The sequence below is a fragment of the Enoplosus armatus genome, chromosome 19 (assembly GCF_043641665.1).
Source record: "Enoplosus armatus isolate fEnoArm2 chromosome 19, fEnoArm2.hap1, whole genome shotgun sequence".
In the NCBI taxonomy this organism is placed as follows: Eukaryota; Metazoa; Chordata; class Actinopteri; order Centrarchiformes; family Enoplosidae; genus Enoplosus; species Enoplosus armatus.
In genome coordinates this window covers 2635812-2657500 of record NC_092198.1, presented here as the reverse complement: position 1 = coordinate 2657500, position 21689 = coordinate 2635812, and the positions used below count along the sequence as shown (strand labels likewise).

At 42.4% G+C, this 21689-nt stretch overlaps 1 protein-coding gene across 2 annotated transcripts in view; it reads left to right on the top strand.

The window, feature by feature from the left end:
• The window catches only part of galnt14 (UDP-N-acetyl-alpha-D-galactosamine:polypeptide N-acetylgalactosaminyltransferase 14 (GalNAc-T14)), a 124055-nt gene that overhangs the window by 65109 nt on the left and 37257 nt on the right, over positions 1–21689 (top strand). For both annotated transcript variants that reach the window (XM_070925700.1, XM_070925701.1), the window contains 2 exons: positions 11500–11598; positions 21446–21513. In XM_070925700.1, the coding sequence (XP_070781801.1) occupies positions 11500–11598; positions 21446–21513 (167 nt within the window). The remainder of the gene's footprint in view (positions 1–11499; positions 11599–21445; positions 21514–21689) is intronic.

Below are 21689 nucleotides of genomic sequence, written 5' to 3'. Positions count from 1 at the left end.
CTTTGGACGTCACTTTGGGCTCTGGGAAATTATTAAATGGTTAATCGTGACAATATTCGGCAGGTTAATCAATAATGAAAATAATCATTAGTTGCAGAACTAACACACATATATATATACACTATATTGCCAAAAGTATTGGCTCACCTGTCTTGACTTGCATATGAACTTAAGTGACATCCCATTCTTAATCCATAGGGTTTAATATGACGTCGGTCCACCCTTTGCAGCTATAACAGCTTCAACTCTTCTGGGAAGGCTTTCCACAAGGTTTAGGAGTGTGTTTATGGGAAGTTTTGACCATTCTTCCAGAAGCACATTTGTGAGGTCACACACTGATGTTGGACGAGAAGGCCTGGCTCTCAGTCTCCGCTCTAATTCATCCCAAAGGTGTTCTATCGGGTTGAGGTCAGGACTCATCCACACCAAACTCTCTCATCCATGTCTTTATGGACCTTGCTTTGTGCACTGGTGCACAGTCATGTTGGAACAGGAAGGGGCCATCCCCAAACTGTTTCCACAAAGTTGGGAGCATGGAATTGTCCAAAATCTCTTGGTATGCTGAAGCATTCAGAGTTCCTTTCACTGGAACTAAGGGGCCAAGCCCAGTTCCTGAAAAACAACCCCACACCATAATCCCCCCTCCACCAAACTTTACACTTGGCACAGTGCAGTCAGACAAGTACCGTTCTCCTGGCAACCGCCAAACCCAGACTCGTCCATCAGATCGCCAGATGGTGAAGCGCGATTCGTCACTCCAGAGAACGCGTCTCCACTGCTCTAGAGTCCAGTGGCGGCGTGCTTTACACCACTGCATCCGACGCTTTACATCGCACTTGGTGATGTGTGGCTTGGATGCAGCTGCTCGGCCATGGAAACCCATTCCATGAAGCTCTCTACGCACTGTTCTTGAGCTAATCTGAAGGCCACATGAAGTTTGGAGGTCTGTAGCGATTGACTCTGCAGAAAGTTGGCGACCTCTGCGCACTATGCGCCTCAGCATCTGCTGACCCCGCTCCGTCATTTTACGTGGCCTACCACTTCGTGGCTGAGTTGCTGTCGTTCCCAATCGCTTCCACTTTGTTATAATACCACTGACAGTTGACTGTGGAATATTTAGGAGCGAGGAAATTTCACGACTGGACTTGCACAGTCCAGGTGGTGCACAGGTGGCATCCTATCACAGTCCCACGCTGGAATTCACTGAGCTCCTGAGAGCGACCCATTCTTTCACAAACGTTTGTAGAAACAGTCTGCATGCCTTGGTGCATGATTTCATACACCTGTGGCCATGGAAGTGATTGGAACACCTGATTTTAATTATTTGGATGGGTGAGTGAATACTTTTGGCAATATAGTGTATATAATCATTGAAATGACTACCTCTCCCAGAAAGATGATACTAAAGATTTCGGCGCTCTCGCTCAGCTTCTTCACATTCAGTAAACAATGCATTTATTCACGGATACATCAGAGATCATCTCCTCTATCAAACAAAGCATTGAAACGACTAACAAACCAAACATCCAGCAATTATCACCGTCCTGCAGAGGTATACAACCTGTGATTTAAAATGACATCGTAAAAAGGGGCTCAGTTGTTGTTCCTTTTGTTTCATCGTGTGATGTTTCTGCCTTCTGCCTCTTTTTCTGGTGTTCTGTCACTTCTACTGACTCACTACTGGTTCATTTGAGTTTGTTAATCTCCTCTTCTTCCTCTCCCTTTTCTTTTCCTGTTCCTCTTTTTCTGTCTTTCATTCTCTCATCTCTGCTTGCTGTCACCCCCACTCTCCCTCTCCCTCCACCCACTGTCATCCCCTCTCTCTGTCCCCCTGTCCAACTCCCTAAATCGCTCTCTCTCTCTCTGAAGTCCGTTCAGCTGATGGAGAGACAGAAATAGAGACACGGGTGTGAAACAGAGAGAGAAAGAGCAGACTCTTCTCCCCCTCCCTCTCTCTGTCGTTCTCAGTGACAGATCTTTCATCTGCTTTATTGTTCAAAGCCCTGTCTGAGTTTAGATCCTGGTTTCTTTTTGCTCTGACATGACGGATGAAAGGAGAGAGACGGAGACAAAGGGATAGAGAGATGGGGAGGTGCAGCGACGCAGAGAGGGAGAGGGACGGAGTGGGTGTGTGAACGAGGACGTTATGGTGATATTATCATCGGCGATAGTACCGTTAGTATTAGTATTAGTGTTAGCATTGTTCACACACTCATTCAGTCACTCGTTATTTCTCTTAACCCCTTGGTGCCGCTCTCTTTCTGTTTACTGTTCTCTCTGAAATGCAAATAAAAAAAACAAAAGCAAATAACTCAATCATTCTCCATCATTAACATACAAAACAGGATCGTGTACTGTGAACGTTTCCAATTACATTTGTTCCCGTCATGAATAGAGAAGAACTCCTGCTCACCGGAATATTTGAATAATCCCTTTGCGGGAGTATTGGTAGATTGTAGCTGCCCTGCGAATAATATCAGAGGTACAAGCGGTAGTAGCCTTAATACCATAGTGAACTGGTTACAGCAGTAGTAGGAGTAATAGTTCTAGTAGTGTTAGTGGTGTAGTGTCAATTTTAATAGCACTACCAGTAGTACTGGTGGTGTTAGTTGTAATAGTAGTTGTAGCAGTATCACGTTTTAGTGCAATAGCTGTATTAGTAGTGATAGAAGAAGTGGCTGCAGCAGTAATGTACTGCTAGTAGTAGTGGAGGTAGTAACAGTGGTGTAGCGGTAGTAACAGCACTGGTAGCAGTTGTTGTAGTAGTCTTAGTGATAGTGATCAGCACTAGTGTACATAATTATTAGTAATGGCAGCAGTAATAGTACTGGTAGTAGTAACTGTGGCGGTTGCTGTCATACATTCCTTCCTTTCTCATAAAACATTTGCAAAGCCGATTTTTAATCCTGCGTTGTTCACTTCCATGGTCACTACTGCAGTCTTCTTCTTCACTGCCTTTGTTGGAGCGCTGCTGGGTGTCTCTGCTCATTACCTCCAACCTGTAGATCAGTGGACAAGAGTGAAAACATGGGCGGGACTGTGTCTCAGACAAACGGCTTGAATTGTTAACTTTTAAATTTAAGGAAGATCCCAGAGGTTTGAAACCATAGTATTGGTCGCAGTAGCGCCATAATGGCCACTAGAGATACTAGGATGAGTAGCACCACACTTGATATGAGGGTTGCCATGCGTCCCGTATATTACGAGATCGTCCCATATTGAAAATAAAATGCTTTATAAGATGAACATTTTCTACCTCACACAGGGAAACTTGAAGTGTCACAGCAGTACAAGTACAAAAACAGGTGCATATGGTAGTATAGATAAGTAGCTAAAAAAACAAACTGTATACATTAGAAGCATCCACTACACAAACATATATCTCTCCATATTAATATCACAGATGTTCCTTTGATACAGCAGCTTGCCCGCTGCTTTGTACCAGTTGCATCTCCCTTCCCAAAATCCCAGTGAGGAACGTCCTCATGCGGTTTCTGATACCCGCTCATGTGTGCTGTCTGTCTGCAAAGTTTCTTCAAAGAGGTTTACTTACATAACAATATGAAACAGAAGAAAAGAAACACGGCTAACTAGACCCACAAGAGGAGGAAGAGAAACTAACAGCTCGCAGAGGGACCGCTTTTATGTCTGAGTATCTTCAACCAATGAACTGGCTGAAAACACCTACTGCGTAACAGGTAGTGCAGGTTATACATGTGTTATTATGTGATACAATAGGTCATTTCATGTTTTGATGATGACAAGATCCTCTGATGTTTCAAGACTGTGACATCCAAAATGAAACTACTGCATCAATTATATCAGTGGCACACCTGCACATACACACACCCATCAGAACATGCACAAAAACATATAGAAGATGTGTGTGTATACATGAAGACATACACAAACTCAAATTCATGCAAAATGTTTCCACACAAGTACAAACACCTGTGCAAAAACACAGATGCTGCACACACACACACACACACACACACACACAGTCAGAGGCAGTCAGAGTTGTGGAACTGTAAAGCATGAATATGTAAGCAGCACGGGGGTGAAGCATCTCTCCCAGCAGTTCCAGCCTCATGTTTTTTAAACAGCCAGAAAACTCTGGAAAACACGCGGCTCTCCGCCCCGCTGGGGGATCTCAGCAGCACTAACAAGGAGCCAGAGGAGCCCCGGGAGTTGTTAAAATTAAAAAAGCATCCTCTCTTCTGTCGTATCTGAAAATCTCTGCCTTTGTTCATCTCTGACACCCACTTCCCCTTTTCTCAACTCTACCAATAACAACTAGTCCTCAGATTTGGCTTGGCTCTGAATCCACCACGTGTCTTCTCTTGAAGCAGTTTTTAGCGTTCTTGCCGTGGGGGGTTGTTTCTCATGTTAGCCTGCTGGAGAGGCCAAACCGAGTCCTCCTGGGCGACACTGTTCTCCTTTTAATCTGACGGTGGGTGTTGGAGTCAGTTTGGAAGTTGCTCTCTCTTATTAATCCTCGCCAGGATTTGCAGTATGTGTGACAACCTCGCCCCCTCCTCCACTAAATTTAGTTTTTATGGCGTTCTTTAAAAAAAATGAGAGAAAAAAAGATGGTGGAAGTAATAGTCATTAAACAAACACTAAACAAATTTGGAGCGTTTCATACCATGTGTGATTCTGTGACTTCACAGTGTCACCTAAACATTTGACTCATTCATGCATTTTAATTTGTACTTCCTTATTTAAGCAACAAGAACATGAAATTGTGGATATGGAGTGTCACTGTTAGTGAAATCCCTTTAAATCAGAGTCTGCAGTCAAATCTGTTTACTCGGCCCAATTAAGCTGCGATCAGAGGGAATATTTAACTCGTTCTGATAATGCAGCAGGACAGTTGCAGAGTGATAATGAAGCTTCAAAATGAGATCTCTTCTTTTTAAAGTCACGACTTCTTCTGACTGTGGCAACTTCACCACCTGCTTCTAAATAGTGACGCGTGACAACAAGACAGATTCAAGATAAGTTTAAAAGAGTGCTGCATATTGATTTTGGACTGTTGTTGTGAATGACACACACTGTTTAACCTGTTTCAGAGGTGTACCGCAGTAGTAACGGTGTCAGTATGTCGTTTATCTGGTCAAAACAAACTGTTTCCATCTCTACGAAAAGTCATAGAAGAGATAGAAGATTCCTGAAATGTACGCAAGTATTATTGTCATGGGTGTGATGATAATGATGGAGTTTGTAGCATGTAGCTGAAGTATTCTTGTTGTGTTTATATGGCATTCATTCATTCTGGATCCATCTATGTGAGGTGATTAGAAAAAGTAGAAAAGTAGTTCTTGAACCCATAATTGATTTTGACGAAATGCTTCCGAGGAACTGGATGTTGAACTGACGGCCGTGTTGTCCATCAGTTGTCCTGTAAAGGGCAACACAACAGATATTTCAGACATGACAGCAACCCTCCTGTCTCTTCCAACACATTCCTGATGTTTACTTCTGTGCAGTTATTTTGACTCAAAGTTTTTGATTAAAGTTAGATTAACGAAGATATAAACAGGGCAGCTGTCAGAAAAACATGGACTTGGTTCATTCTAAGTGAAGATAATCTCTGCTAATTGATTTCAATGAAAAAGTAGTGAAGACGTGGTCATAACAGACCAAGTAATGCTGTAGTAGCAAAACCGCTGACTTTGTTGAATTGATTGATGGTGCGTTTTCTTGCTTATGAATTCAACTTTTCACTTGTAGGAAGAAGATTGTGTCGATTCATCTTCTAAAACTTGCATAGTCTGGTTTTAATGCACAGGCTGAGGAGCATGTAAATACTTTATTGTGTGGATCCAGGAGTTTTTAGTCCGCTGAGATGCAATTCAACATGAATCAAAGTTTCATCCTACCTTAATGCGTTTATATGTCACGTAAACTTGCAGTCGCTCTGTCTCTACACTGCGTTGTGAATTACTTTATTGTTGCTTTATGAAATTAGAAATTGAATAAATTCGACTTTGGCAGCAGAAAACAGTGAATACGAAGCCACAACCTGGTCAGTTTTACGTGTACTCCCCTTTCCTCCGTTTGGGGATTGAACCTGCTTCAATTAAAATTGTTGAATCTACTGAAACTATTCATATGAGCCATTCATTCATTGGAGTCATTGACTCGGAAATTTTCCTAATGGAATTTTCCAGTAAAAGAAGAAAAGAGGCATTATCAACTGTCCCTCGCTGTCTCTTTTTTCTTCCTCCTCTTTCTCTCCATCAGTGGAAGAGAAATCCCTCGCTCCCTCATTCACCAGCAGTGTATAAATATGTAAATGGCTGTTGCCTAACCAGCCAAAACTAGGCCATCTTCTCCTCTGTGAACACCTGAATAGAAGCGAGACAGAGATAGTGGGAAGAGGAAGAAAGAAAGAAAGGCCAGAGGTGAAAAGCTTACCAAAATATCTTACTCCAGCAGGCGTGCTGCTACTCTGCTCAGATTAAACTGACATTGTTCCATATCGCGCTGCCCAAGTAAAAACAAAATGATATTACAGTTCCCATTGCACATGTTTATTCTTAAGAATATCACATCGAGCAAATACCATATTTGATACTTTTCTCAGTCGCCTTTTTTGTGAAAATAGCTCTTCAGTGTACAGCATCCGCTCACTGTAAGCACTTTTCCATTTTCCATTGCTGCATGTGAAGTTCATCAATCCTGCAAATACACACAGGACGACACAGGAACCCAGAACATCAAGAATACTGAATGCAAACAGAAGACCCAACGTCCTGTTAGCCATGTGCTAATAGCCTGAGCCGTTTTAGGGGAAAGTCGAGTCTTAAGAGAGTTTTTGCTTTCTTGTCTCAAGTCAAGTGAGTCGAGTCTCAAACAAGTAAAGTCTAATAGCAGTCAAGGCCATGTGAAATCTCAAGTTAAGTCACATTCAGGGAATCTAAGTGTCCAAGTCTTGAGTCTACAGCTCTGCTAAAGTCAGATCATAAAGGGCTGCCAAACATCTGACAAAGACCCTCCCTTTGTCTTTGTTCTCGGTTATAGTTGAACTTATCACTGACAGTTTTGCAGCTGTCAAAATGTTTGTAAGGCACTGAAAACAGCTAAAAGTAACGTCCAGTCTTTGTGACCTCCAAGATGATGTAAGACATAATCTGTTGCTGGGCACCATTTTCTGGTTGATTTGACTAATTTTGCACTACAGATGTTAGTATGCAGTGGGCTTATGAAGGACAGCTGTTCACATCCCATTTCTTCTGACTATGACCATTAAAGAAACTAACCAAGCAGTTTTAGTTCCCTAAACTTTATGAAAACTTCACCGTAAAAGTTACAATCATATTCATTTTGGAAGGCAATGAATTTAGCTCAAAAAACGCTGCTGTAAATCACTACTCAGCTACAGTAACTCTTAAGTCTTAGTGCCTTTTATGTTTTTAACTTTTCAGCCAGGAGTGAGACGGAGAAAACAAGACGAGGCCGAGAGACAGAGAGGTGAGACAGAGAGGTGAGACAGAGAGGTGAGACAGGGCAGAGAGAGAGAGAGGGAGAGAGAGAATAGCTGAGAGGCAGAACACGTGAAGGACAGAGAGAGAGAAGAGCGTTAGAGGTGTTCAGAGGCTGCAGGTAGGTAGGTATACTGTGTGTGTGTGTGTGTGTGTGTGTGTGTGTGTGTGTGTGTGTGTGTGTGTGTGTGTGTGAAAAGGTCTGACAGTATCTCAAGGCTACATCAGTGGCCATTAGTATTTTGCAGCACGAACACACACTTTGACAGGTCGGCTGCACCGCCTGCAGAGAGGCACTGTGTGTGTGTGTGTGTGTGTGTGTGTGTGTGTGTGTGTGTGTGTGTGTGTGTGTGTGTGTGTGTGTGTATCCTGCTGGTTTTGACCTGTCCTTTCATGTGTTTATACCACCTCCAGATGAACTTAAATGAACCAACACACACACATCCACTCCTCAAATGGCTCTGCTCATCAAATATAAATGATTTTTTCGCACCATCTGCACAGAAATCTACAGTAAACACTCATCTCATCTCTCCTCTTCTATTTATCTTGTCTATTGTCATCCTCTCTTTTACCCTCTGCACTCTTTTTAACCTCATTGTTTTCTCCTCCTCTTCCTCCCTCTTCTTTGCGCTCTCGTTTGTCTTGTTTCTACATTTCCATCTCCTCCCCTCTCTCCTCTTCTTCATCTCTGGCCTTTAATCAAACTGTGGATTGTTTGGAGATCCGCTGCTTTACGGGGAGTGTTGTGTACATTGGGAGATGATGAAGGTCAAGTTGATTGGTAATGAAAGATAAGACTCCTGTCCTGGATTTCTTTTTCCATTTGTTTTTGTTTTTATCTTCGGTGGATGAAATAGTTTTCTGTGTGATTCATGGCCGTACTGCACCTCCGATCTTTCTTAAAATCAGTTCTCTTTAAACTTCACTATTCTTCTGTCTTTTTCTCTTTGCTTTTCTTCTCGTCTCGTCTTCTCTCAATCATCTCTTTCCATCTCTTCCTCCCTTTTTCTTTTTCTCTTTGCTCCTCTCTTCTCTTTTAGTTTATTTCCCCCCTTCACTCCTCTTATTCATCTCTGTTCCATCCCTCAGTTAACTCTCCTTACTCTTCTTCTTCTCCTCTCCCTCTCTTCTCCACTGCTCTTTCCTCTTTTGTCACCTCCATTTTTCTACCATTTTCTTCTTCTTTTTCTTCTCCCCTCCCGTCCTCTCTTCTTCTTTCCTCTCCACTTTCTCATCACGGCTCTCTCCTCACTCCTCGCTCTGTACTCTCTCTTCTTCCGCCATACATCCTCTCCTAATCTCCCCCCCTCCTTCGTTCCTCCTCTATCATTTATATATTTTACTCTTCGTCTTCTCTCCTCGCCCATCATTTATCCCTCTTCTCTATTTCCTCCTGTCCTTCTCCTCTTCTTCATCTCTTTTCTTCCCTCTCCTGTATTTCCTCCCGTTTCCTGCCATGTGTGTGTGTGTGTGTGTGTGTGTGTGTTCTCTTGAGCTTTGACGCATCAGGAACACACACACACACACACACACACACACACACACACATACATACGCTTGGGGAGTATGGAGACTTGTTCATATCAGCTTCAACATCAGTCATCTGTCAGCACAACTTTTATCTGTACATCTCTGTCTGTCTCTCTCTCCGCCTGTCTGTCACTGTGTCTCTCGGCCTCGTTCGTCCACCTCTTTCACTCGCTCTCTCTCTTACACACACACACACACACACGCTCTTTATCTTCTTATCGTTCCTCTCTGGTAGAGCTGCTGAATAAATCAACTGCAGGAAAACCAGAGATGGAGACGGGAAGATAGAGGGTTGGAGGAGGCGGAGAGGGGCATGATGGGATATGATATGACAAATATATACAGCACATCTTCGTATTCTCACTAGGAGAGAGACAGAGACAATGGAAGAGAAGACAGAGAGAAAGGAAGAAAGGAAAGACGGAAAGACATCTGAATGCAAAGTGACAACAGTCTGCTCGCAGCCTGTTCTGGCCTTCAAATTAAAAACCTCAGCTTTCCAAAGTGTGTGTATGTGTGTGTACATATGTGTGTGCTTAAAACTCATAAACTGGGCCATGAGCTAGGCTTATAGGCTTGTATGCATTTTATATTTTATATGATGCTTTCTGTCTTCAGATTGTGTTTCATTTTGTTCGTCTATCAAATGTTTTGATGATAGAAAATCCAGCTGAGAGAGAAAAGAGGGATGTCAGGACAGACATGACAGCTAGATAGAGACAGAAAGAACTAAAAGTCAAAAAGGAAACAAGAAAGAAAAAAGCTCTCAAACAAACTTCCAAACACTGAGTAAAACTCACCCCCGCTGGCCGACACGCCCTTCAGCAACACCCTGAATCCTCTCTCATCGACATGTTTCTGTTACAGCGCTAAAAGCATGAATCACACGCTTGTTTCTGAATTTTTACATTCTGTAATCTGCTTTGGCAATATTTCCCCACTTAATCAACGTGCCTCTAAACTAAAAAAAATCAAATTGCGAGTTAATGAGGTGCTGATGGTATTATTTCACAGCCGGGTGCCCGCGTGCACTGACTGGTGCTGCTCGCCGACCTGTTAATACAACAAATTAGGAGTTGAACTTGCGTTCTAACCCCACAGCAAATCACAGGAGGTGGTTCAATGTTTGGCTCAGGGACACTTTGATGGGACACCCTGGGATTCACAGATTGTTGGATATATGGCACCAAACATCTGCTAGAGTACATATTCAGTGATATTTGTTGGGAAAAATGATTACACACAAACTAACAACACAATATATGAAAAGGTGAAGGAAGTCATGTTCACCAGATCCATAACCACTTTTTGGTTATGAATATGAACTGAACTGGCCAGACTTCATAGAGATTATGGCATTTTATTAAACATTTTGTTGCTGATATGGAATTTCCTCCCAGATCACAGCTAGTCAACATGTTGTTTGGTGTCGTCTTATTTCAGACAGGTTTTCTTGCCTCTGAGCTACACAAGCTAAAATGTTTTCTGTGAAAAAAAAAATATATCTTATCTTTTTAAACTACAAAGTGGGGCAGCAACAGAGGAGAGCTTCCCAACCTGTCTTGGTGGCAAGCCGAGAAACACGTTGGGGTTATTATAGATATGGGTTTGTAGTTATATAACAAAAACTAGTGCTGTCACTCAGAAAAAGTTCATTATTTTGCAGCAGAGAACAACGCGTTACGATGGCTTATGGTGTAGTGTGTCGTGTAAAGTCTGAGGAAGACGAGGTTTTTAAAAATGAAGGCCAGAACTGAGCAAGCCGGCTGTTTCTGTTTGAAAATGTCACCAATCCATCAATCTGATAGGTAAAGGCCAGTCCTCTCATTATACTCTGTGTGTGTGTGTGTGTGTGTGTGTGTGTGTGTGTGTGTGTGCGTGCGTGTGTGTGTGCGTGCGTGCCTTTGCTCTTTTAGAAGAAAAGGCTGCTGACCCAACAGAGGCAGCACACACACACACACACACACACACACACACACACACACATTGTTATGTGGTGTATTTTAATGAGCCTCTGGCTGGTTATCTATTATTCATCTTCAACAGGTCTGGCCTGACTTGGTCACTGTGTGTGTGTGTGTGTGTGTGTGTGTGTGTGTGTGTGTGAGTGTTAATATTAGCCATATTTCATGTAAGCTGAATGTGACCGGCATCACGGCTCATTTAACATGTTGGACTACACGTCAAAGCAGTTTATTATTGTTCTTTCATTTTGTATTCTTAATTTCAGGACTTTTTTTTAATACGTTCAATCAGGAATTGCCTCATTTGCCAGATTTAATTTTGTTTCAGCTGTTCAATATATATAATATCTGATACCTCCAGAAGCTTTTTTATTTACATTATTATCAGATTCTGGATCTTCTAGAGGTGTTTTAATATATATGTTCTAGAAATCTGCATATTGACTGATGGAAATATGCCTTTCAACGGATCGGTTGTCATGTTCAGTCAATCTCTCTCTCTCTCTCTGTAGGTGCACCACTCTTCATTACGACTCTGATCTTCCTCCAACCTCCATCATCATCACCTTCCACAACGAGGCCAGATCCACACTGCTGCGCACCATCAGGAGGTAACACACACACACACACACACACACACACACAGCAACTCTTACAACGGCTCTTTGGTAGCGACGAAGAGAACCGAGTCGTTCTTTATATGGTTGTGCCCAAATTTCACCGCCCGCACTGACTCCACTCCGCTTTACGTGAACAGTGAGTCACTGTGTTGCATGAACTGCATTCAAAGCAACTTTATTTACATAACCCATTTCATACAGATGGTGAATTCAAAGCAATAAATTCAGTGACAAAGTAGAGGGACATTAGGTCTGACAATACTAAAAGTAATTTAGTCCACACCTCTCTGTCAGAGTTTGAATCTGATTCAGATCTTACCCTATCATTATCCTCGTCATTATTTTGCAGATAAACGTAATAACCCCCGTCCCCTACGATGGCTCTCAGGAAGCAACTGATCCATAAAATTCGGCTCCCTCCAAATAGCCGTAATGCCCATCGCTAACACACACACACATCACATATTTTGTAAAATACATCCAGCTTTTATTTTGTAACTAGGTTCTTATTTTTATTACGGTTCATCAAATGTTTGATCGTATGATTGTAAATGTGAAGGGTTTTATGTTTTCACCTGGAGGGCTGTTATTTTGTGTAAACATCATTTATGGGCATCCCGGTCTGATTTGTATTTGCAAGGAAATGTCATGACAATGAAATCTGAAGAATATTGACTATAAACAGCTTTAGTCGTAAATCGTCAGAAACCTGTTTCAGTCAGACTTTTGGCTGATGAGCAAAGAAACATTGAGCTGAGTAGAGGTACAGTGATGGTACAGCAGAACAAAACCTTCACACACACACACTTTTACTCTCCTGACCCTCAATCTCTGATCCTTCGTTCAGTTTTTCAGTTTGATGATATCAGCAGGTTGCCGCTCACACAAACAATACAAACTGATCCACACGGACACGCACACACCTCCAGGTTCTGGCCTGGGTTCAGCTCATTATACCAGTCAGTCAGCAGGGACCTGCTACGTCTCCTGACTATCACAGAGGACATTGTGGTGTGTGTGTGTGTGTGTTTTCTATGTGTGCATGTGTATGTGTATCCTCCCCTTCAGCCCTTCTCAAAGCTCTGCAGTTTTCAACCAATTAAAAGACAATCTGTCTCCTCGAGCCCCTCTGCTCCCTTTGGCTCTGGCTCACTGTATGTAAGAGTTGCTGTGTGTGTGTGTGTGTGTGTGTGTGTGTGTGTGTGTGTGTGTGTGTGTGTGTTTTCCGGTGGTGACTTGGAGCTGGAAGTAGTTTAGCTGCCTTTTATTTTTAGTTTGTGAATTTGGAACATTCGCTCTCACCAGGATACAGAGGATCCTCTGAAGCCTCTTCACTGCTGCAAACAGCTTTATTTGACATGGAAACATTTTTATCTTCCATTTAAAAGATATTTATGGCAGCAATAATCCAAAACATTTTCATTTGGCATTTTATGTTTGTCTTGCTGCCCTTGAATGCCAATTGATGTAACAAAATAGTAAACCAAAACAAGATTTTCCATTTTCAGTTCTGAGCGCTCGCTGCTCTAAACGTTACATGCTCTGTCACACACTCTTTACATGTCTACAGTTTGTTTGGAACAGACAGCCGAAGTACATGGTGGTTAGCATGAGCAGTGACAGCCACCATGGCTGATGAGCAGAGAAAGAAAGGAGGTCCGCCATGGATGTATTTTACGATACTGATTCCAAGATGGCGTCCCAATCTTTCCAGTTAAAGTTGCTTATGATGTGTATGTGCCAACAAAGTTGATTTCTCTTTAGGGAGCAGAAAAAGATGTGGAAATATGTGATGAAATAACACACTTAAAGATAGTATAATATTAAATGTTCATGGACGTTTACATACAGGTCATTTATTATGACAATCCATGGGGAAAAGGATTTTTGGGCTTCTTTGTCGCAGTTCTGAGACAAATCAGCAGTAAGTCTGAAACTAACAAACTAGGTCATAATTAGTGAACAATAAGCAAATCGGTGGAGGCCAGGCTCAAAGGTAGAGTGGGCACGATTGGCAGATTGGTGTCAGACTGTTGTGGGTTCAGGTGCTGTTCAACACTGTGCAACTTATCAGATCAGCTTTCAGTTTTTGACATTTTATCTTTGGTATTTTACTTTTTCAAGCTGCCATTTCCTGTTTGGCTTTTTCAGTAAAGGAGCAGCAGGTTCACAGAAACTGTCCACTTACAGAGAAGTGCTTCATCTTGTGTCTTTACAGGCCGCCTGAAGTGCTCCGGTAAAGTTGAAATAGTGCGAGAGTATCACTTGACATTTCCAGACGCTTTTTTCACGAGTCAGTGAATCACAAAAAGGCAGCTGACAACGACAAACAGCCAGCAGACAGAAAACGGTGATAGTATCATGAGTAATGAGACAATAACACACTAATTGAGCAACAGGAGTTTTTTTTTTAATGTCCAAAAGCTGCAACAGTTTTTTGAGAAGTGATGTTTGGTTGCTATGGAAACAAAGCTTTCAAATAAGTTGTGTCCAAAGTATCCGCACTATATAAGCGTGTGTTTTAGACTTTAGCAGGAGACGGTGAACTCACCAGTTCATACGTATTTCTTAAAGTTTGATGAATCCACAGAGAGGTCAGAGGTCAGAGTTGACTGGATCTGGAAGTGTTCGTGCCATTAAGGACATTTAATGGACCGTCGTGTGGTTTAGCACGTTTTGGCTCATTAACAACAAACTGTGTAATTTACGTTACTGCTGACCCAAAGCAAACCATCAATTGTTAGATTGATTTTCCAACATACAGCCGACTGGTTTTTCAGTATGTTATAAAGTAAAACATGTAGAGACTTGAAGATTGTCTGAGATATGTAATCCATCAGAGTGAACAGGTTAAGTTAAGTTTTCCTCTCATAGTGCTGTGACTATCTAATCTTCTGACTAAGTAATCTTCTAAAAAACCATAGCATTTACCTGCATGAGTACAGCATGTTGTTGAAAAACACGAAAGGAAATTGTTCACTTGGCAACATTTTGATGCGAACATGAGCCCGAACCTGGAGTCCGTATTTCTGCTGTGTTATCGACACAGTCTATAGTGTCACTATTTATATTTACAGGAGTAAACCTGCAGCATACACATGAAAATGTGCCCCTTGAGTTCCCTATCTTGTTTGTTGGAGGTTCCTACTAACACTTGAACGCATCAAAACCTTTTTTACCTGCTATTATATACTACTAATGTTTCTGTTCTCATAGATGCTACTGTTATGCCCTTGAGCGAGGCATTTAACCTGCACAACAACAAACAGCAGAGGATGTTAGCGGCTCCCAGTGAAGCTATGATAATGTGAAGTACTGAGCCGAGAAAAAGCCTCCATCATCACTCTTTATGGGTGAATACTTTTGAAAAATGTCAATCTGCTTATCCGCCGATCTTCATTGGATCACAGCCAAAAAGTTTACAAAAGATATTCAGTTAAAAAAAAAAAACTTTTTCTAAGAGGCTTTAAAAGATATTTAGTCGAAGACAGCAAAAAAAGTGCAATCTAATTTCAAGTCAGTTTTCAAGCAGAAAAAAAAACAGACTTGAATAGCCAGATAATAGCTGGATAAGTTTTCTTTTCACTTTCTGCGATCATGCTTTGCTCCGGGGGCTCTGAAAACACTGAAAGCGCTCTGAATGCCCACAATTACATTATAAAAGGGTGTAATTTGGGAGTTTTGTGCGCTTTGGGGCTCGACGATATGCAGGCCGAACTTTAATAAGTTTGATTTCTGAGACAATGATGAGCACTTTGAGAGCTTTTCATCTCGTGATCAAAGAGTTGCGTTCTGAGGGAGAGCCGGGCCTTGTCGATATTTAATCAAGCTCAGATCCGAAAATTGATCTCATCTTCAACGTCTCCGCTTGGCGAGAGATAAGCAGGCGGAGAGGGCGAGAAAGAAAGAGAGCGAGAGAGAACAGAGACGTGGAGCTTTTGAGGACATATTTTGGTTTTAATGGGTTTAGTGTGTGTGTGTGTGTGTAAAAAACAGCCTCCTGAGCTAGCAAAGGTTCCTTTATTATGGGGGGAGCCACAGGAGCATCATGGGAAAAAGACAGCGAGAGATCTCTCCCTCTAGATCAGCACCAGCTCAGCACTTTCTGATTCAGTGGTCCTAAAAGTGCACAGTAAAGAGTCCGGATCACTTCTTCTTCAACTGATCTCTCAGGATTTATTAGGACGAGGGCATGAGGCAGATTTATAGTCTTTGCTTTCTACTGCAACTTTACTGTTTTATATGGCATTTAGTGCTTCTCTGTTGTACCCTGCTCTTCTTCGTTGCTATCTCGATTTGTATTTCTTTCTTGCACACCATTGCAAACATGTTGTATAACTGAAACATTAATTTGCCTTGATTCTTCACAGATTTTGGCTTGTGTAGTCACCCAAAAAATCTTCAACAGAATCCTGTTTTATCTGTTAACATTCCTGAGTCGACAGCATTTACTAAATACATGCATTTGGCTTCCAACTTCAGCTGTGATTAGACAATATTTGTCAAGATTAGTGCGTGTTTACAGGATGCTGACCTGTAGCATCACATTGTATGAGGCGTTCGATTATCACTGTTGGGCTGATAAATACCGCATCCACTAAATAAACGTCATGCAGCAGTAATTAGTGAATATAGATATAAATCATTGTGACAAGACCATGTTTAATTTGGACAAACTAGCCTTTCGACACCAGACTGGGACTGATGAATGTAGACGTGTAGCACTGTAGATCAGCAGTGATGAGACAGTATTTACTGGGTGCAGATATGTAGCACAATGCATCACTGGTGGTTAGACAGAACAGAACGTATTGAGTGGCTGAATCAGGATTTCTGTCCAAGAACACTTTCTGTGGATCTGCTGGGAGAGGCTTTCTGTCGGAGGAAGATTTAACATGCAGTGAAAAAGGTGCAGTGTGTAATTTTAAAAAGCTACATCTGAAGGGATATTGTTCATTGAAACATAATAATAATCTCATCCTGAGTACCATTTAAAGGTAAATAAGAAAATAGTGGACATCTCATTTTTTGCAGTGAAATTCTTCCTTCGCTGTCAGAGGTCTTGATAGAGAAATTGGTTGGAGAAAGATGGCGGGATGCGGATGAATGGAAAGAGTGGTGGATGCAGAGGTGGAGAGAAAAAGGAGTGATGAATTACTCCAGCAAGGTAGAGGATGGAAGAACTGGCTGTCAGCTAACCAATCAGGCAGAGAGAGAGAGGGAGGGGGGGAGAGGGAGGGAGGGAGGCGAGCCGAGGTACGAACAGAGAAAGATGGAAAGGGAGAGAGCTTTAGAGTGGATGAAAAAGAAACAAAATTGTGCTGTGAGCAAAATCTAACACCGCATGAACAGTAGAAACTAATTTGACTCCTCACCTGTTGGGAATGGAGTTACGGAAAAAACAATTCTGCAGCTGATTTACAATAGGAGTAAAATAAATACCCCACATGCATGAAGGAGGGGGTTGCAGTGTGTTTTTACAGTAACCAACAGAGCAGAAGATATCTCGCTCACAACAGTTGAAAGCATCACTTCTCAGGTGTAAATAAATCCATAAATCCTGGCCAACGGAGAGACGAGACAATCTGAAACCTGTAATAGAGGTTTTGCAGCTTCGTAGCATCGGCTGCCTTCATGGAGGACCAGCGGAGACTAACAAGTGGTTTAACAACTGGAGAACAGAAACTCACAGTAGACTGTCCTGTCTTAGTGAAGTGTTGTTTGACAGCCTGAACAAACTGGTAACATTGCCTTTATTGTAGTTAGCAAGCTAAATTGGCTGTTAACATACAAGACAAAACTCAGAGGCTGCAAGTCACAGTTAAGACCAAAGCCCCAAGACTGAGAGTCGAACTCCCAGACTTCCAGTCTTTAACAAGCCATAATCTGCCTAGTGTAATGCCATTTGTGTATGTAAACAGTGAATGAGAGCAGTTCACAAATGATGGACGTTTTATGAAATCTGTCTTTATTTCTTTTCCAAATGTATTTTATGGAAATATGTAGATAGCCTTAACTAAGACACCTTAGCATATAAGAACTATACACAGAGTCTGCTAGCTGCTCTTTGAGGCTGTTCTTAGCTGCGGTGATGCTTTGAGCTAAATGCTAAGGTGTGACAATGACAATGCTAACATGCTGATGTTTAGCAGTTATAATGTTCACATCTCAGTTTAGCGGCTAGCATTTGCTAATTAGCACAAAACACAAAGTACAGCCGAGGCTGATGGGAATGGCATTTTGTATTCAGGTAATTGGTCATAAACCAAAGTATTGGACACAATTAAAATTGGACCTGATGATGGGGTTACATGGAAAGTTAAATCTAATTTCTTGAAATCTTTCAATGGATAAGAGAAAACTTGAACCACCTGGTGGCTCTACAGGAAAAGTCAGTGTCACGAGGCTTCTTCCTCTGGGGACCGTGTATATCTGCAGTTTCATGACAATCCATGCAATCCAACACGTAATTCTCTGGGTATCATGATTGTCTGCACAAAATTTCATGGCAATCCATCTAAAAGCCACTCAGTCTGGACCAAAGTGGTGGACTAGAGCCACTAGAACTGCTAGTGTGGCTAAAAACAAAACAAAAACAAAACTGTTAACAGTTACTCATGAGATGAGAAGTGGGCTGTTTTCACAACAATAGTGGAATAAATCATTCGTCTCATCCCACAGTATCCCATGCTTCTCTCTCTTCTCCATCTCTCTTATATACTGAAGACATACCGTGCCATAAAGTTACAATCATTCATTCAAAATCACATAAAAACAGCTGCTCCTGACCTTGAAGCAGGCCTGCGGTTTGAACACTTGTCTGAATGTCGACAAAATGATAAAATCTGCTACTCAAGTTCAGTCCACACCTGCTTCACAATATGCCTAATGTTATAGTTAGCGAGCTAATTGACTATCCATCCATCTGTCCGTTCTCTAAACTGCTTATCCTGTTCAGGGTTGTGTGGGGCTGGATCCTTTCCCAGCATGCACTTGGCAAGAAGCGGGGTGCGCGATGGACAGGTCGCCAGTCTCAGCCAATTGACAAGACACAAAATCAATCAGTCATTAATTAAACAGAAAGAAATCAACCGTGCCTGCTGCAGTCGTCCATTTGATGATACTGAGGAGCTGCAATCTGTTGACCCCCCCCCCCCCCCCCCGGTCTTTGAAGAACTATGCATTGTGGTAGCAGCTTTTTATCGCTTTTATCCAAATTGTCCCACTCTGCTGTGAATGCACACGCACTGAGCACGGGAGGCTCCTGTGGGAACAGGAACCCGTCACCTGGCAGTCGTACAGCAGCACCCATTTAGCAACAGAGAGTGGGGTTGAATTCCCACCGGGGTGGGGGGGGGGGCACACATGCTGCTCTGAAAATGCACGCTCTCGAGGCACTTTGGTTGAAAGCGCTCTCCAAATGGCAGCTGTAGGTAATGAAAAATTTTCAAAAAATTCCCCCTAAAATTGATATATAGAGTGTTGGAAATGAGCGGCGCAGATATAGAGCTGCTATTCTGTGGCAGCCGACTGCGGTATTGTCAGCGGTGATAATATTTTCTGTGAGCTGAAGATAGCTTCTCCCTCAGCACGCCTGAGGGGAGGTTAAGCCTCATAGCTAGTGGCCTGTGAACCAGAGAATGGGAACTCCTGTGTGTGTGTGTGTGGGTGTGTGTGATAGACGAGAGGAGGTGGAGAGAGAGAGAAAAAAGAAAGAAAAGAGATTATGTCTATCCATCCATGTCTGTCTGCCTCACTATAACATAGATAGATAGATAGATAGATAGATAGATAGATAGATAGATAGATAGATAGATGTATTCAGTGGAGGATTTAATGTGATCTAATGAGATAAATACACTTTTGTCTTTCTACTTGATCACCTCATCTCTCCATCTTTATCCCTCCTTCCATCTTGATTCTTATTTGCTTGCCCCACACCTTTCCTCCTCCTCCTCCTCCTCCTCCTCCTCCTCGTCCTCCCCTCTTTCCCTCCATCTCATCCATCAATCCATTCATCCATCTCTCCTGATCGCTCCTCGACTCCACACAGAGAGAGAGAGAGAGAGTTACAATCAGGGTTATTTGTCTCCCTTACTAGCCTGCCATCTCTCTCTCTCTCTCTCTCTCTCTCTCTCTCCCCCCTCCCCTCCGCCTTTATTATCCCTCACTCTTTCATCTTGCCCCCCCCGAATCCATCACTCCTCCTGATGGGGTCCGGTGCCTCAGAGACTCATAGTTTCGCTCCACACCTCCTCCTCCTACATTATCAGGTTCAGCTCCTTCCATCCCTCGCTCCCTCCTTCACACTTCACTCCAGTCATCCGACGGTCTGCCCTCCCTCCTTCCTCCTGCAGATCGCTCCTTTATACTTTGATCCCTTGCACCTTTGTTCCCTCATTCTTATTTCTTTGAATGTAGTTTTATTTTATTGGTTAATACGACGGAGACAGCACTCGTTTATCAACAGGAAACAGAAAAAAAGAACTGCAAATGAGCAAGAATGAACTCAAAAGGCTCATTTTCACGTGTTGTAACTGGCCAGGTTTTTAAAAGGCACATTACCATGAATGCACACTTTATTTTGACTCAAATCCCACACATACTACTAATTAGAGCATTAAATGAGTATTAATCTGCAGCCCCTGTTTGAGTAACGTTTGCTAACTGCAGTGTTTTAGGAGAGGACTGACTTTTTACAGGTAAGATGATATATTTGTTCCATTTTAGAGACTTAGATCTTCAGTACGATCCGAAAACAGAATAAAATGACGCATCTTATAAAATTCATGACAACATTATGAACACACACAAAATGGTGTGTGTTTACAATTTTTCTCTCCTTCCCTCTCGACTTTCCTCTCATCTTTCCTTCCCTCTCTGCTCCGTGTCGTCCGTCCCACTTTCATCCTCTCCACCCGTCCCCGACAACATTTCTTGTTTATTCCTGATTGTTCTTGATTTCCTCCTTCTTCCTTTACTTCTCTTCCTCCCTCCATCACTACTTCCATCCTTCCCTAGCCTGTTTTCCTCTCTCCTTTCCTCCTTCCTTCTCACACCTTCACTTCTTTCTCTCCATAATCTCTTCTTCCATGCGTCTCTCCTCCTCCATCCCCCTCTTTCTCCTCCACCCTTTGCTTTCCTCTTTTACTACCCCCAACTATCGCTGCCATCCACCTTACTTTAATCCTTTCTTTCTTTTTTCCCTTCTTGCTGTCCTCTTTCTTCATATTCTCTTCTATCTTTCCTCCTTCATCCCCTACAATCCTCCCTCCCTCCTTCCTGTCATTCCTCCTCGCTCTCATCCTCCATCACTCTTCATCCCTTCTCCCCTCCTATCTATTGTCTGCTCCCTCCTTAACCTTTACCTTTCTATATCTTCCTTCTGCCCCCCCCCCCCCCTCCTCCTCCTCCTCCTCCCTCCCTTCTCTCCTCCTCAGCCTTATCCTGAGGGGATGATGAACACAGAGGTTATTGAAGAGTAGAAATAATAAAATAAAATGGAGCAGAAACCCACCCAGAACAAAACACATTTTCTTATTTTCTTCCAGTAAAAGTTATGAATTTTTTATGTTTCAATCTCCCTCTTAATGAAATAGTTTTTTAGAGGCGACACGTCATACATTTTCATAACAGGAATTTGGGCTGACATTTTCAATATGTTGTTTCATATGGCGTGCAGTGCGTACATAATGGATTCATGAGAAGCTGAGCGTGTGTGTGTGTGTGCATGTTGGCATTTACTTGTCAGCTTCCTGTATATTGCACATGCATTTGTTTTGGCTGTATACTTGTGTTTGTGCATATTTGACACTAATATTTTCTTTTGTCTCTCCAGCGTTTTGAACAGAACTCCAGTTCATCTCATCCATGAGATCATTCTGGTGGATGACTTCAGTGACGACGGTGAGCTGCAGCTGGACACACACACACACACACACACACACACACACACACACACACACACACACACACACACACACACACATTCCAGGTCTCTTCCAGGTCAGAGATAACAAAGATGAGACCTACATAACAGGTCAGGGGGAGGAATGTGTCCACAGCAGCTGGGTCCACAGTTT